We start from the raw sequence: 17,500 nt of genomic DNA, 5'->3' as shown, positions 1-17,500 counted from the left end.
AGAGTGAGCGAGGCAGGCGTAGAGGTGTCTCACGTTGGTGAAAACACAGACAGAGATACAAAGACAGACAGACAAGTGCAGAGGTGTTGTCTCATGTTGTTGAGAGGCAATTCAGAGAAATATACACACACAACACGAGTGGAAAGACCAACAGAGACAGCTGGATAGAAAGACAAGCACAGGAGAGAAACAGAAAGATGTGTGTTGTCTCACTTGGTTGCTTGGTGACTCAGGCCAGACAGGGTCCTCTGCAGCCAGGGCGATGCTGCTCATTGCGATCACAGACAGGATACTGAACTCAAAGTACTTCCTGGTCAGGATGTAGTGGCAGCACCTACGGAACCTGCAACACACACACACAATACAACGCACCCACAAAGTGATGCTGTTTCAATAGTTTGTGTAGCTAGCTTGTTACTCTGTCTTATTTTTCCAGGAATCATGGGGCTCCTTGCATGTTCCAACATTTGACCAAATGGACTACGCATCCGGGAACTTGGTCTGTGCTCCGTTCTGTGTGGTTATGTTTGGACTGGAACTCCCCTCTTCCGTTTCCTGAATGGAACATAACTTCTCTCTCTATCACACATACACCATATGACCAAAAGTAGGTGGACTTCTACTCGAACATCTCATTCCAAAATCATGGGCATTAATATGGAGTTGGTTCCCTCTTTGCTGCTACTGGATGTTGGAACATTGCTGCAGGGGACTTGCTTCCATTCAGCCACAAGAGCATTAGTGAGGTCGGGCACTGATTTTGGGCGATTAGGCCTGGCTTGCAGTCGCCGTTCCAATTCATCCCAAAGGTGTTCGATGGGGTTGAGGTCAGGGCTCTGTGCAGGCCAGTTAAGTTCTTCCATACCGATCTCAACAAACCATTTCTGTATGGACAACACTTTGCGCACAGGGGCATTGTCATGATGAAACAGGAAAGGGCCATCCCCAAACTGTTGCCACAAAGTTGGAAGCACAGAATCGACTAGAATGTATGCTGTTGCATTAAGATATCCCTTCACAGCGTCCCGAGTGGTGCAGTGGTCTAAGGCACTGCATCGCAGTGCTAAAGGCATCACTACAGATCCGCGTTGTCCGGGTTAGGGAGGCGTTGTCCGGGGAGGCGGCGTTGTCTGGGTTAGGGAGGCGGGTTAGGGAGGCGTTGTCCGGGTTAGGGAGGGTTTGTCTAGGGGAGGCGTTGTCCGGGTTAGGGAGGCGTTGTCCGGGTTAGGGAGGCGTTGTCCGGGTTAGGGAGGCGTTGTCCGGGTTAGGGAGGCGTTGTCCGGGTTAGGGAGGCGTCCGGGTTAGCGGGAGGCGTTGTCCGGGTTAGGGGGCGTTGTCCGGGTTAGGGGAGGGTTTGTCTGGGTTAGGGGAGGGTTTGTCCGGGTTAGGGGGGTTTGTCCGGGAGGGTTTGTCCGGGTTAGGCGTTGTCCGGGAGGCGTTGTCCGGGTTAGGGGAGGCATGGTCCGGGAGGGGGGTTTGTCCGGCTGGGATGTCCGGGTTAGGGAGGGTTTGTCGGGTTAGGGAGGCTCGGGTTAGGGGACACCACTCCAGCCCAGCCGACGCTTGGCATTGCGCGTGGTGATCTTAGGCTTGTTCGGCCATGGAAACACATTTCATGAAGCTCCTGACGAACAGTTATTGTGCTGACGTTGCTTCCAGAGGCAGTTTGGAACTTGGTAGTGAGAGTTGATACCGAGGACAGACTATTGTTATGCTCTACGTGCTTCAGTACTCGGCAGTCGATTTTATACACCTGTCAGCAACGAGTCTGGCTGAAATGGCTGAATCCACTCATTTGAAGGAGTGTCCACATACTTTTGTATATATAGTGTACAACACCCACGTACACACACACACACACACTCACGGGTTGGTGGTGGACAGTATGAAACAGGAGCTGAACGGGGGCATTGGTTTGGGACCATCTTCATCGCCCCCTTCATCCTCCTCTTCCTCCTTCTTCTCCTCATCCTTCTTTTTTTGGTCTGTGTTAGCATTCTTGTTCACTGAGATGAAGAGAGGAAAAAAGGAGAGAGCGAGAGAGAGAGAGATGAAGAGAGAGAGAGAGAGAGAGAGAGAGAGATGAAGAGAGAGAGAGAGATGAAGAGAGAGAGAGATGAGAGAGAGAGAGAGAGAGAGAGAGAGAGAGAGAGATGAGAGAGAGAGAGATGAAGAGAGAGAGAGATGAAGAGAGAGAGATGAAGAGAGAGAGAGATGAAGAGAGAGAGAGAGCGAGAGAGAGAGAGAGAGATGAAGAGAGAGAGAGAGAGAGAGATGAAGAGAGAGAGAGTTGAAGAGAGTCAAGAGAGAGTGTCAAAGTATTAGAATGATCCAAAATACTACATTCACCACCCATACATAAACTCACACACACACACACACACACCCCGCCTTCCCCCCCACACACACCCACCCACCTTGCAGGATGGCATTGGTGGAGGGATATGGATAGACAGGAGGCATCATATCCACGACCGTATGACCCGGCTTGGCCATACTGGTCAGAATTAGACTGTCCATACTATGGTGGTGTGTGTCTGCTGTCACACTGCGGTTCAGGAGGTTATTCACAAGGTCAGGGTGGTCTGGGGGCAGCGGGTGGAGGGTGTGGTCGTGTAGTTTGCTGTTGTTGAGGAGGTTGTCTAGGTCTTCCCTGTACTGACTGTCCTGTCTGAGGATGGGCCGAGCGGTGGAGAGGTTGGGGCCACTGCAGTGGTGGTCTCTGACGGAGGGATGGGGGTGGGAGGAGAGGGAGGGAGTGGGGAAGAGAGGAAGAGTGAGAGGGGGTAGAGTTTGGGGGAGGCAGGCACAAGGACAGTGACATCTTGCAAAAACATAGTTACTATGCTGCTCATTTAATGTCATACACTACAGGACACTGGCTTCGACAAATCAATAGCAATCTTCACTACCGTTCAACATTTTGGGGTCACTTAGAAATGTCTTTATCTTTTTAAAGAAAAGCAAAAAAAAAATGTTCATTAAAATAAAATAGATCAGAAATACAGTGTAGACATTGTTAATGTTGGAAAAGGCAGATTTTTAATGGAATATCTACATAGGCGTACAGACAATAGACAATGACTCAAAGCACAGCTCCAAACTATGCAAGAACTATTTAGGGAAGAAGCCGTCAGCTGGTATTCTGTCTATAAGGGAGTGGCCAGCACAGTCACCGGATCTCAACCCTATTGAGCTGTTGTGGGAGCAGCTTGACCGTATGGTACATAAGAAGTGCCCATCAAGCCAATCCAACTTGTGGGAGGAGCTTCAGGATGCATGGGGTGAAATCTCTTCAGATTACCTCAACAAACTGACAACTAGAATGCCAAAGGTCTGCAAGGCTGTAATTGCTGCAAATGGAAGATTCTTTGACAAAAGCAAAGTTTGAAGGACACAATTATTATTTCAATTAAAAATCATTATTTATAACCTTGTCAACGTCTTGACTATATGTCCTATTCATTTTGCACCTCATTTCATGTATGTTTTCATGGAAAACAAGGACATTTGTAAGTGACCCCAAACTTTTGAAAGGTAGTGTATATACTTTTGATCCCCAAAGGAAACATTAGGTTTGATATTGACAGATTCAGACACAGACACACGGATCCTCTGTCACTCACTTTCTAACTCGATGCTGTCGGCTCCTCTCTCCATGCCGATGACGCCTCGGCCTCCTCCCCTCCCCCTCTACCTCACCCCCCTCCCCTACCACTACCCCTTCTGTCCCCTTACACTTATGCCTTCTCCCTCCCTCCTCCCCCTCCCTCCTAACCCTCCTGTGCCTCCTCTTCTCATCCCCCACTCCTCCCTCGCTATAATGCGGTGACACACTCCTCCCCTCCTTCCCTTCTTTATGCCTACATCTCCTTCCATGTTCCCTTCTTTCTTCAATACCCTCCAGCGTCTGCAGGGACAATCTGCTCCCCCCGTGCCCCAGACGGGCCTCTCTCTCTGGGCCACTACCCCCCCTTGGTTCACTCCCCCTGTTCCTCTGATGGTAGCAGGCCTGGCGTCTGATGTATTCTTCAGCCCTCTGCTGGCCCAGGGTGTCCTGCGGGTCTAGAGGGGGCTCTCCGGGCCGGGTCTTGTTGGTGTTGTTGTTGCGGTTGTCCTGGGGGTTGACCACCAGCGGACGGTCCAGGTGGGTCTTCATGTCCCCCGCACGATGGGGGTATGACACCTGGGGAGGGAGGGGGTTAAGGATGGTAATGATGTTATCTTGTGAAACGGGATCAATAAGTTACTTTATATAGGCAAACAACAAGGGCAGAATCCTAACATGTGGACCTCAAATTAAGATTCTTCCATAAATAAAGAAAAGTTTAATCTCTTCTAACTCAAATCCTTTCTCCTTTCCTGAGCCCTACTCCTAGAACCAGAGATATACAGAGTTTAGCAAACAGTCCGCCATTTTTTCACCAAAGGTTCTAATTGTGGATGTAACTAGTGGGACATTTTTGGCACCAATAGCTACCAGTAATTTACCAAAGTTACCGGAATCGTCTGTAATTTTGGTAATTAACAGGTAATCTATGGCAATCTATGGTAACTTTGGTCATTCAGACCTGAATAACATAATAAAAAATGTATTCACATATTGTCCATAAGTTTCTAGTGGATAGACCATATGGTTGAAGAGAAAATAGCCTAGTTAATGGAAAAAGCATTTAATCAACCACAGCGTTATTTTCAATTTACTCTGCAACTCTTCCAACTGTTGACTTTTTTCACAACAGCCACCAGTTTGGAGGCAGAACATTTACAACGTTGAAATACTGACACAGTAAAATAAATAAAAGTGTAAAGAAATATAGAAATGATATATTATGCTGAAACTCATATTAAACACCAGTGGTATTCGCTAAGTTGATTCTTTATTTTTAGGACAATGTTTTACAGTTTAGTCATTCCATTTTTTATTTTCAAATCATCTTATTTGATTATTCGATATATTTTACATGTGATAAGGCCACACAGAAATTCTGGTAGTTTACCGGCAAAATTCTAAAGTTCCAGTAATATATCCTCCCTTTGCAACCATAGGCACCAACATGGTGTCCATTATAAACCATAGGCACCAACATGGGGTCCATTATAAACCATAGGCACCAACATGGTGTCCATTATAAACCATAGGCACCAACATGGTGTCCATTATAAACCATAGGCACCAACATGGGGTCCATTATAAACCATAGGCACCAACATGGTGTCCATTATAAACCATAGGCACCAACATGGTGTCCATTATAAACCATAGGCACCAACATGGTGTCCATTATAAACCATAGGCACCAACATGGGGTCCATTATAAACCATAGGCACCAACATGGTGTCCATTATAAACCATAGGCACCAACATGGTGTCCATTATAAACCATAGGCACCAACATGGGGTCCATTATAAACCATAGGCACCAACATGGTGTCCATTATAAACCATAGGCACCAACATGGTGTCCATTATAAACCATAGGCACCAATATGGTGTTCATTATAAACCATAGGCACCAATGTGGTGTTCATTATAAACCATCGGCACTAATATGGTGTCCATTATAAACCATAGGCACCAATATGGTGCCCATTATAAACCATAGGCACCAACATGGTGTTCATTATAAACCATAGGCACCAATATGGGGTTCATTATAAACCATAGGCACCAACATGGTGTTCATTATAAACCATAGGCACCAACATGGTGTTCATTATAAACCATAGGCACCAACATGGGGTTCATTATAAACCATAGGCACCAATATGGGGTTCATTATAAACCATAGGCACCAATATGGGGTTCATTATAAACCATAGGCACCAATATGGGGTTCATTATAAAACATAGGCACCAATATGGGGTTCATTATAAACATAGGCACCAATATGGGGTTCATTATAAACTATAGGCACCAATATGGGGTTCATTATAAACCATAGGCACCAATATGGGGTTCATTATAAACCATAGGCACCAATATGGGGTTCATTATAAACCATAGGCACCAATATGGGGTTCATTATAAAACATAGGCACCAATATGGGGTTCATTATAAACCATAGGCACCAATATGGGGTTCATTATAATCCATAGGCACCAATACGGCGACCATTATGAACCATAAATCTCAGGTTTGCTGAACTACTATATATACACACACAGTTGACTCCTGCTGTCATCAAGGCAAAGGGGGGCTATTTGAAGAATCTCAAATATTAAATATATTTTGATTAGTTTAACACTTTTTTTACTACATGATTCCATGTGTGTTATTTCATAGTGTCGATGTCTTCACTATTATTCTACAATGTAAAAATAGTAAAAATAAAGAAAAACCCTTGAATGAGTAGGTGTTATATAACTTTTGACCGGTAGTGTATATACACAATATAAGTTTATCTGAGGCTCTATGGGTAACATTTTACACTACAGTGTCGTTATTACTGTGTAATCATTCAGTACAGTACTACAATCTCAGTTACTATTTTTACACTACGTTTACACTGTACGATTAGTTACTGTTGAAGTTACACTGTACTGACATGCATAACTAGACAGTAAAAAAGGACTGTGTTGTGTCCCAGTTTTATTGTCTCACTCACCTCTCCCTCCTCTTCTCCCCTGACCTTCCAGTGTTCTGTATCTCTCCCTCCTCTTCTCCCCTGACCTTCCAGTGTTCTGTATCTCTCACCTCTCCCTCCTCTTCTCCTCTGACCTTCCAGTGTTCTGTATCTCTCACCTCTCCCTCCTCTTCTCCCCTGACCTTCCTCTTCTCCCCTGACCTTCCAGTGTTCTGTATCTCTCACCTCTCCCTCCTCTTCTCCCCTGACCTTCCAGTGTTCTGACCTTCCAGTGTTCTGTATCTCTCACCTCTCCCTCCTCTTCTCCCCTGACCTTCCAGTGTTCTGTATCTCTCACCTCTCCCTCCTCTTCTCCCCTGACCTTCCAGTGTTCTATCTCTCATCTCTCACCTCTCCCTCCTCTTCTCCCCTGACCTTCCAGTGTTCTGTATCTCTCACCTCTCCCTCCTCTTCTCCTCTGACCTTCCAGTGTTCTGTATCTCTCACCTCTCCCTCCCCCTCTCCCCTGATCTTCCAGTGTTCTGTATCTCTCACCTCTCCCTCCTCTTCTCCTATGACCTTCCAGTGTTCTGTGTCTCTCACCTCTCCCTCCCCCTCTCCCCTGACCTTCCAGTCCTCCGTGTCCATCTCGTTGTACAGGGCCTCTCTGCTGGTCATCAGGTTCTGTCTCCTTATCTCACTGGTCCTCTGTTCCCACACAGATTTACCACCAGCCTTATTATTCTTCTGCTGCTCCTTACTGTGGGGAGAGAAAAAAAGAAAGAAAATAAGGAAGAAAGAAAGAAAGAGAGAGAGAGAGAGAGAGAGAGAGAGAGAGAGAGAGGGAAGTGTAGAAGAAGAAGATACGGAGAGGAAGATAGGGATAAGAAAGAAGAGAGGAGAAGGGGATCAGTTGTGAATGTTGCTAGACGAGATAGAAGAGATAACTAGACGTTTTTTTCTCCCAGCCCCCCTAAGCGATGATGTCATAGACCCAACAGCAGACAGACAGCCAGTGAGAAGAGTCCTTGTAGCCCACATAGGAATACACTGCAGAGGTTGCTGTGATGATGATGATGATTACGATGATGATGGTGGTGAAGATGATTATGATGGAAGTGCCAAAACATTGACAGATACCTCAAATTAAGGTAGTTTTTACACATAAATTGTTTATTACAAGATTTTGTTGAATGAGCCTTTTTGTTTGTTGAATTTGTAACCACATTATTTTACAAACATTATATCAACAAAATCTCAAACAGTTTGTTTCAATGTATACAAACGATTCCCTTCTTGCGAGACAAAGACAGAGACAAAGACAGAGACGAAGACAGAGACGAAGACATAGCCATGGACTTTTGAGAAGGTAGGGGGTGAAATGTGTTACAGCCTTCAGCCCCCCCTCAACTGCACCCCCACCCCCCTCCCAAATGACCCCTCCTGTACTTCCCCTCGAGTACCTCACTAACACCTCTTACCTCCAACGATTCAGATATTTCGGATCATTCTAGACGTGAATGATGACAAATCCTCATAGAAAAGAATGGTCAGTTTTCAATTCAAATATGACATTTCAATTCATCCTTTTGAATCTACTGAATTGAAACTGGAATTGACCCCAACAACCCCAGCTAGCCAGCTTATCACACCTACTAACAAAATGACAGCCAGCCAGAGGTGAACAAACAAACACCAAAACAAGGATCAGGAATTAGGATTGGCAAAACCCAAAAACGTTCCCAAAGTTCCCAGGTTTTCCAGAAACCCCAACTGGAATATTCCAACTGGAAATGTTCAAATATATGTATGTTTTATCCCCGGAGGTTTTTAGAATGTTGCAACCCTAAATCATGAAACAGCACGGAAAGACAGACTGAAAAAACGACACTAACAAAAGAACGACACAAACTTAAAAAATAAAGGAAAAACAACATCAGAAAAGGATGGATGAGGAAAGGATCAAATAAAAAGTAAAAAATAAAAAAGTAAAGCGTAAAATGAGATAAACGAGTAAATACCAGTCAAGCACATTCTCTGTGGCATCGATACGCTCAGTTTTTGTTACTGTCACTCTGAAGAGGAGACAAGGAGGGAGGGAGCGACACAGCCGACATAAAAACAACGCCGCCACAACCTTCCTCCCACCACTTCTACCGTACACAACGTTTATATACAACCTTCTCACAACATTTCCTTTTTTTCTTTCTGTCCACAACGTTTGCACAACGTTGAGAAGAGTGAGTGTGCTCAGAGTGTTGTTAGTGTCATGAGAAATAGGGGTGTTAGGAAGGTGAATCGAATAAAAACAATGTCCTCCCTCCACCTCTACTATATACAACATTCACAGGAGTGAAAGAGTGAGTCCTGGCAGTTAGTGTAAGAAGATGTGGTAAACCTTCTCAGAACATTTACAGAACCTTCAGACAACCTTTAGACAACGTTTAGAAGAGTGAGTTAGTGTGTTCGTGTAGGAAGAAGGGGAGGGTTGGTTTGGAGGAGGGTTAGTTACCAGTAGGTGGCGTGTATAAAAACAGCCTTTCCATGTTTAAATAACCTTTAGACAACGTTTAGACTAGGGTTGTCATGATACCAGTCTCACAAGAAGACACAACATAAAGCGACTTCAAACCAAATGACATTTCATTAGTCACATGCGCCGAATACAACAGTGAAACGCTTACTTACGAGCCCCTAACCAACAATGCAGTTTAAAAAAATATGAATAAGAAATAAAAGTTACAAGTAGTTAAAGAGCAGTGTGCAGGGGCACTGGTTAGTCAAGGTACTTTTTTCTTTATTTAACTAGGCAAGTCAGTGAGGAACAAATGCTTATTTTTAATGACGTCCTAGGAACAGTGGGTTAACTGCCTTGTTCAGGGGCAGAACGACAGATGTGTACCTTGTCAGCTCGGGGATTAGATCTTGCAACCTCTCCAACGCTCTAACCACTAGGCTACCTGCCGCCCCATATGCACATGTAGGTAGAGTGACTATGCATAGATAATAACAGAGAGTAGCAGCAGCAATGCAAATAGTCTGGGTAGCCATTTGATTAGATATTCAGGAGTCTTATGGATTGGGGGTAGAAGCTGTTTAGAAGCCTCTTGGATCTAGACTTGGCACTCCGGTACTGTTTACCATGCGGTAGCAGAGAGAACAGTCTATGACTCGGGTGGCTGGAGTCTTTGACAATTTTTATGGCCTTCCTCTGACACCGCCTGGTATATAGGTCCTGGATGGCAGGAAGCTTGGCCCCAGTGACGTACTGGGCCGTAAACACTACCCTCTGTAGTGCCTTGCGGTCGAAGGCCGAGCAGTTGCCATACCAGGCAGTGATGCAACCAGTCAGGGTGCTCTCGATGGTGCAGCTGTAGAACCTTTTGAGCATCTGAGGACCCATGCCAAATCTTTTCGGTCTTTAGATGGGGAAGAGGTTTTGTCGTGCCCTCTTCACGACTGTCTTGGTGTGCTTGGACCATGTTAGATGGTTGGTGATGTGGACATCAAGGAACTTGAAACTCTCAACCTGCTCTACTTCAGCCCGTCGATGAGAATTGGGCATGCTCAGTCCTCCTTTCCTGTAGTCCTCAATCATCTCCTTTGTCTTGATCACGTTGAGGGAGAGGTTGTTGTCCTGGCACCACACGGCCAGGCCTCTGACCTCCTCCCTATAGGCTGTCTCGTCGTTGTTGGTGATCAGGCCTACAACTGTTGTGTCATCGGCAAACTTAATGATGGTGTTGGAGTCGTGCCTGGCCACACAGTCATGAGTGAACAGGGAGTACAGGAGGGGACTGAGCATGTACCCCTCTGAGGGGCCCCTGTGTTGAGGATCAGTGTGGCGGATGTGTTGTTACCTACCCTTACCACCTGGGGCCGGCCCATCAGGAAGTTCAGGATCCAGCTGCAGAGGGAGGTGTTTAGTCCCAGGGTCCTTAGCTTAGTGATGAGCTTTGAGGGCACTATGGTGTTGAACACTGAGCTGTAGTCAATGAATAGCATTCTCACATAGGTGTTCCTTTTGTCCAGGTGGTCCAGAAAGGGCAGTGTGGAGTGCAATAGAGATTGCATAATCTCTGGATCTGTTAGGGTGTTATGCAAATTGTAGTGGGTCTATGGTTTCTGGGATAAAGGTGTTGATGTGAGCCATGACCAGCCTTTCAAAGCACTTCATGGCTACAGAGTGCTACGGGTCAGTAGTCATTTAGGCTGGTTACCTTAGTGTTCTTGGGCACAGAGCCTATGGTGTTCGGCTTAAAATATTTTGGTATTATAGACTCGGACAGGGAGAGGTTGAAAATGTCAGTAAAGACACTTGCCAGTTGGTCAGTGCATGCTCGCAGTACACATCCTGGTAATCCGTCTGGCCCTGCAGCCTTATGAATGTTGACCTGTTTAAAGGTCTTACTCACGTTGGCTGCGGGGGACATGATCACACAATCGTCCAGAACAGCTGGTGCTCTCATGCATGTTTCAGTGTTATTTCCCTCGAAGCGAGCATAGAAGTAGTTTAGCTAGTCTGATAGGCTCGTGTTACTGGGCAGCTCTAGGCTGTGCTTCCCTTTGTAGTCTGTAATGGTTTTCAAGCCCTGCCACATCCAACGAGCGTCGGAGCCGGTGTAGTACGTCCTGTATTGACACTTTGCTTATTGGATGGTTTGTCAGAGGACATAGCGGGAATTCTTATAAGCTTCCGGGTTAGAGTCCCGCTCCTTGAAAGTGGCAGCTTTAGCCTTTAGCTCCGTGCGGATGTTGCCTGTAATCCATGTGTTCTGGTTGGGGTGTGTACGTACGGTCACTGTGGGGACGACGTCATCGATGCACTTATTGAGGTAGCCAGTGACTGATGTGTTGTACTCCTTAATGTCATCGGAAGAATCCTGGAACATATTCCAGTCTGTGGAGCAAAACAGTCCTGTTGCTTTGCATCTGCTTCATCTGACCACTTTTTTATTGACCGAGTCACTGGTGCTTCCTGCTTTAATTTTTGCTCGTAAGCAGGAATCAGGAGGGTGGAATTATGGTCAGATTTGCCAAATAGAGGGAGAGGGAGAGCTTTGTACGCGTCTCTCTGTGTGGAGTAAAGGTGGTCTAGAGTTGTTTTCCCTCTGGTTGCACATTTAACATGCGGATAGAAATTTGGTAAAACAAATGTAAGTTTCTCCTGTTGGAAACAAACAGCCTTACGATGTCACCCAGAGTCACATGTTTCTATACCACACTATATTTTACAGGACCAAAGAGTTTAGTCTGCTTTCTGTTTTCCTTCCTGCCGTGGAAAATCAGGTGTCGTAGTATTGCGATACTGGTCCTATGACAACATTTAGAAGAGTGTTTGGAGGGGTTTGTTGTTGGACTAATGTGTTTGTGCCTCTGTTTAAATCACCACCACCAAGTCAAAGGCATTAGCATCTGATATATGGCACCTTGAATGTGTGTGTCTATGGCTGCATTTACACAGGGCAGCCCAAGTCTAATCTTTTGCCCAAAAGAGCTGATCTGATTGGTCAAAAGATCACAATTGGGCTGCCTGTGTAAATGCAGCCTGTCATATTGTGTAACATGAAGTCTTGATAAACAGTATCTTAATACAGTATTGTTAATGTATAAGAGGGAAATGTACACACACTCTTGCTCCTCAGTCCCATCCCCTACGTCCTCTAAGACATGACTAAACCTATTGTTCTCCGTGGAAAAAACCACTAAGACAGGCGCAGAGTACCGGGTAAGGACTTTTCATAAAGGCCTGGAGGGGCTTATGTAAAATCTGCTTCTCCTTGCAGAAACAGAAGACAATGGAACACACACACACACAAAAGGGCACATCAAACATTTCAAAGGGCCACAGAATTTCAGTAGAAACTATTTCCTTTTCCTGTCACTGTCTTTGATGATAAGAAGATGCCATTCTTCTGGCTGTAGTCTGTCTTTGCCCGCTAGCGTTGCCGCGTAGCCACTTAGCTCGTTTCCATTGACTCTGAATGGAATTAGGGTGGAATTACGTTTTAGTGCACTCACTCACTGTCAAATTTGATGATGCTTCGTACGTTTTTTTTATGGGACCTTGCCACTCCTCAAAGCTCAAACTAGTATATTTAACTATGCTTCCTTCTCATAACTAGTATAGTGTATTTAACCTCCTTCTCATAACTAGTATAGTGTATTTAACCTCCTTCTCATAATTACTGTAGTGTATTTAACCTTGTACCTCTCTTGATGATGACTGTGATTAAAGTTGAAGAAGCCTAGGTCAGTGGCTATGGAGATTTAGGTCGAGTGGGAGATGGAGTGAGCGCCAGATTGAGTCTTGAAGTGTGTGTTGGTCGGATTGAGTAGAGTGTTGGAGTGTACATTAGACTGAGTACTGATGTACTGTGTGTGTGTGTGTGTGTGTGTGTGTGTGTGTGTGTGTGTGTGTGTGTGTGTACAGTAGCAACTGTTTCCAGTGTATCAGTATATTTGCCTTCATATGTGACACAACTGAAATAACCACAGATCTAGCAACAGGCAGATAGATATAATATAGATAGAATATAGATAGAATATGGATAGATAGATGTATATAATATAGTATAGATGATAAAGTATAGATATAGATAGATAGATAGATAGATAGATAGATAGATAGATAGATAGATAGAATATAGATAGATAGATAGATAGATAGATAGATAGATAGATAGATAGATAGATAGATAGATAGATAGATAGATAGATAGATAGATAGATAGATAGATAGATAGATAGATAGATAGATAGATAGATAGATAGATAGATAGATAGATAGATAGATAGATAGATAGATAGATACGGTGCATTCAAAAAGTATTCAGACCCCTTCACTTTTTCCACATTTTGTTACATTACAGCCATTTTGCAAATGTATAAAAAAAACGCAAATATCACATTTACATAAGTATTCAGACCCTTTACTCAGTACTTTGTTGAAGCACCTTTGGCAACGATTACAGCCTTGAGTCTTCTTGGGTATGACGTTTGGGTCTTCTTGGGAATGAAGTTTGGGTCTTCTTGGGAATGAAGTTTGGGTCTTCTTGGGAATGAAGTTTGGGTCTTCTTGGGAATGACGTTTGAGTCTTCTTGGGAATGATGTTTGGGTCTTCTTGGGAATGAAGTTTGGCACACCTGTATTTGGGGAGTTTCTCCCATTAATCTCTGCAGATCCCCTCTGCAAAAGCTGCACCGCTATTTTCAGGTCTCTCCAGAGATGTTCGATCAGGTTCAAGTCCGGGCTCTGGCTGGGTCCCTCAAGGACAGTCAGAGACTTGCCCTGAAGCCACTCCTGCGTGTGCTTAGGGTTGTTGTGCTGTTGGAAGGTGAAACTTCGCCCCAGTCTGAGGTCCTGAGCCCCCTGGAACAGATTTTCATCAAGGATCTCTCTGTAATTTGCTCCGTTCATCTTTCCCTCGATCCTCACTAGTCTCCCATGCTTCACCGTGGGGATGGTGCCAGGTTTCCTCCAGACGTGGCGCTTGGCATTGAGGCCAAAGAGTTCAATCTTGGTTTCATCAGAACAGAGAATCTTGTTTGCCATGGTCTGAGAGTCCTTTAGGTGCATTTTGGCAAACTCCAAACAGTCTGTTATGTCTTTCACTGAGGAGTGGCTTCCATCTGGCCACTCTACCATGAAGGCCTGATTGGTGGAGTGCTGCAGAGATGGTTGTCCTTCTGGAAAGTTCTCCCATCTCCACAGAGGAACTCTGGAGCTCTGTCAGAGTGAACATCGGGTTCTTGGTCACCTCCCTGACCAAGGCCCTTCTCCTCCGATCGCTCAGTTTTCCCGGGGGGCCAGCTCTAGGAAGACTCTTGGTGGTTCTAAACTTCTTCCATTTAAGAATGATGGAGGCCACTGTGTTCTTGGGGACCTTCATTGCTGCAGAAATTGTTTGGTACCCTTCCCCAGATCTGTGCCTCGACACTATCCTGTCTCGGAGCTCTACGGAAAATTCCTTTGACCTCACGGCTTGTTTTTTTTGCTCTGACATGCACTGTGGGACCTTATATAGACAGGTGTGCACCTTTCCATATCATGTCCAATCAATTGAATTTACCACAGGTGGACTCCAATCAAGTTGTAGAAACATCAAGGATGATCAATGGAAACAGGATGCACCTGATCTCAATTTCGAGTCTCATAGCAAAGGGTCTGAATACTTATGTAAATAAGGTATTTACATTCTAAAAACCTGCTTTCGCTTGTCATTATGGGCTGTTGTGTGTAGATTGATGAGGATTATTTAAAAAAAATCCATTTTAGAACAAGGCTGTAATGTAAGAAATGTGAAAAAGTAAAGGGATCTGAATACATTCTGAATGCACTGTAGACAGACAGACAGACAGACAGACAGACAGACAGACAGACAGACAGATAGATAGATAGATAGATAGATAGATAGATAGATAGATAGATAGATAGATAGATAGATAGATAGATAGATAGATAGATAGATAGATAGATAGATAGATAGATAGATAGATAGATGTGTACTCTACTCACGCAGCGATGGAGAGGTTAGCGGCAGACAGAGGACTCACTTCAGCCACCTCCTTGGCCTTCTGCAGGGTTGTCTTGGCATTAGCTGCCTCTTCTTGCTCCTCCTCATCCTGGAGGGAGGGAGGGAGGGAGGGAGGGAGGGAGGGAGGGAGGGAGGGAGGGAGGGAGGGAGGGAGGAGGGGAGGGAGGGAGGGAGGAGGGAGGGGAGGGAGGGAGGGAGGGAGGGAGGGAGGGAGGGAGGGAGGAATAAACAGAGGGAGAGAGGGAGAGAAATAAATAGAGAGATAAAGTGAGAGAGAGAGAGAGCGAGAGAGAGAAAGAGAGAGAAAGATAAAGAAAGTGAGAGAGAGAAAGAGAGCAACAGAAAGAGCGAGAAAGAGAAAGAGAGAGCATTAGCCATATGAAATAGACCTTATTCAGTCTGTGTGTTCTGTCATTGACAGCTAGTGGGGTGTCGAACATTAGTCAATTAACAATGTCTGAATAAGGTCTATCGCCTGGTCCAGTCAGTGGTAGGCAGGCTCAGTAGAAGAGTAAAACAGTACAGTTTAATTCACAAAATTCCCTAGTTTTCCAGAAATACTTGTTGAAAGTTCCTGGAATTAGGAGAGCATAAGCAGGAAACCCAGGAATCCTGGAAAACCCTGGGAATATGGGGAAAGTTACCAGAATTGTGCAACTAAGATCAGCTTGCCATCCCCAAATCCTAACCTTAACGTTATTGGGGAAAACGCAAAACTGACCCAAGATCAGCATAGAGTATAAGGATAACTTCACCCATACAGTCATAGCCAGGTTATGTACAGTTATAGCCAGGTTATGTACAGTCATAGCCAGGTTATGTACAGTTATAGCCAGGTTATGTACAGTTATAGCCAGGTTATGTACAGTCATAGCCAGGATATGTACAGTCATAGCCAGGTTATGTACAGTCATAGCCAGGTTATGTACAGTTATAGCCAGGTTATGTACAGTTATAGCCAGGTTATGTACAGTCATAGCCAGGTTATGTACAGTTATAGCCAGGTTTTGTACAGTCATAGCCAGGTTATGTACAGTCATAGCCAGGTTATGTACAGTTCTAGAAAGGTTATAACCGGGTGAGGTAAAGTAAGGTATAATGTGGTCCAGTACCTTGGTCAACTCCTGAGCATTGGCCAGATTGTCCACGGCGATAGCTAAGAACACATTCAGCAGGGTGTCTGAGAGCAGAAGGGTTAAGGAACTGAAAGGACCAACTCCAGAAACATTGTGACACAAGCCATGACATTCTGATGAGTATCTCTTCCCTCTGTTTGTGTTCATCTAGAATGTCTGTACGTGTGTTTTTACGTGTCACATTACACACACACACCATAGAGAGACTTCAACTGTACTATGTGTGTGTTTGTGTAATGCATTTATATATATATGTGTGTGTGTGTGTGTGTGGTGTGTGCGTGTGTGTATGCATTTATGTGTGTCTCTGTGTGTATGTGTGCGTTTATGTGTGTATCAGCATAGAGCCGTGGTCATCAGGATACAGTTGCCGAAGAGTGTGAGCACTATGAAGAAGACGGAGTAGGCCATTCCACTGTTCACTCCTCCCTGAGACTTGATCCCATCATACATCACCATGTTCCAGTCTTCACCCGTCAGGATCTGAACACACACACACGCGCACACACACACACACACACACGCACACACACACGCACACACACACACACACACACACGCACACGCACGCACGCACACGCACACACACACACACACACACACACACACACACACACACACACACACACACACACACACACACACACACACACACACACACACACACAGATCATCATACATGACACACGTCATAATCTGCGCAGTTTCCATATGACAACACGGCACAGTAAAACACTAGTGTTGAGCCATTTGCAGGTGCGCACACTCACGGGAGACAAATACAAGATGTTACTACACACGTAATCAACGCACAAAGCGGGTTCACACAACGTGAGTCAAGCTAGTCAGAGAAACACAACAGGAGAACTAAATACAATAAGAAACTAGTGCTACGAGTCAGAGGCTGGAGCAGCCAATCAAATCTAGAAACAGGACGTGAACACAATGACCAGAGTGCTGTACTACCATGGCAAAAGCACCGAGAGCTAGACAGGTGTTTGGTATGAGACAGAACCTACAACCCCTGTGGGATCCCAATCCTGGAGTGTTTGGTACCCCGATTCGCTCTAGTAGGCATGTGTGATACCTGGCTGTAGCGAATCCTGGCCCTGCGTGAGTAGCGGTTCTGAGATGCAGGACCAGTGGACCTACCAGGTATTGTAATGCAGAGTCGCGTGGAATTTCTCTGCCTGTTGTAAACCGGCTCGCTGACGTCATGACAAAGGTACATGTTTCTAATCGCGCCCTCAAACGGTTA

The 17,500-nt window shown here is 45.1% G+C and overlaps 1 protein-coding gene across 1 annotated transcript in view; it reads right to left on the bottom strand.

Moving 5' to 3' along the window:
- Nucleotides 1-17,500, bottom strand: part of cacna1ab (calcium channel, voltage-dependent, P/Q type, alpha 1A subunit, b) — a 137,780-nt gene that overhangs the window by 81,055 nt on the left and 39,225 nt on the right. The window contains exons 15-23 of the mRNA XM_042305507.1: nt 16,608-16,725; nt 16,219-16,286; nt 15,088-15,194; nt 7,173-7,329; nt 3,796-4,186; nt 3,627-3,711; nt 2,418-2,722; nt 1,868-2,006; nt 214-343 (exon numbers count right to left, since the gene is read on the bottom strand). Coding sequence (XP_042161441.1) covers nt 214-343; nt 1,868-2,006; nt 2,418-2,722; nt 3,627-3,711; nt 3,796-4,186; nt 7,173-7,329; nt 15,088-15,194; nt 16,219-16,286; nt 16,608-16,725 — 1,500 coding nt within the window. The remainder of the gene's footprint in view (nt 1-213; nt 344-1,867; nt 2,007-2,417; nt 2,723-3,626; nt 3,712-3,795; nt 4,187-7,172; nt 7,330-15,087; nt 15,195-16,218; nt 16,287-16,607; nt 16,726-17,500) is intronic.

This window comes from Oncorhynchus tshawytscha, linkage group LG02, assembly GCF_018296145.1.
Source record: "Oncorhynchus tshawytscha isolate Ot180627B linkage group LG02, Otsh_v2.0, whole genome shotgun sequence".
Lineage (NCBI taxonomy): Eukaryota > Metazoa > Chordata > Actinopteri > Salmoniformes > Salmonidae > Oncorhynchus > Oncorhynchus tshawytscha.
This window is presented reverse-complemented; position numbering and strand designations above follow the sequence as displayed.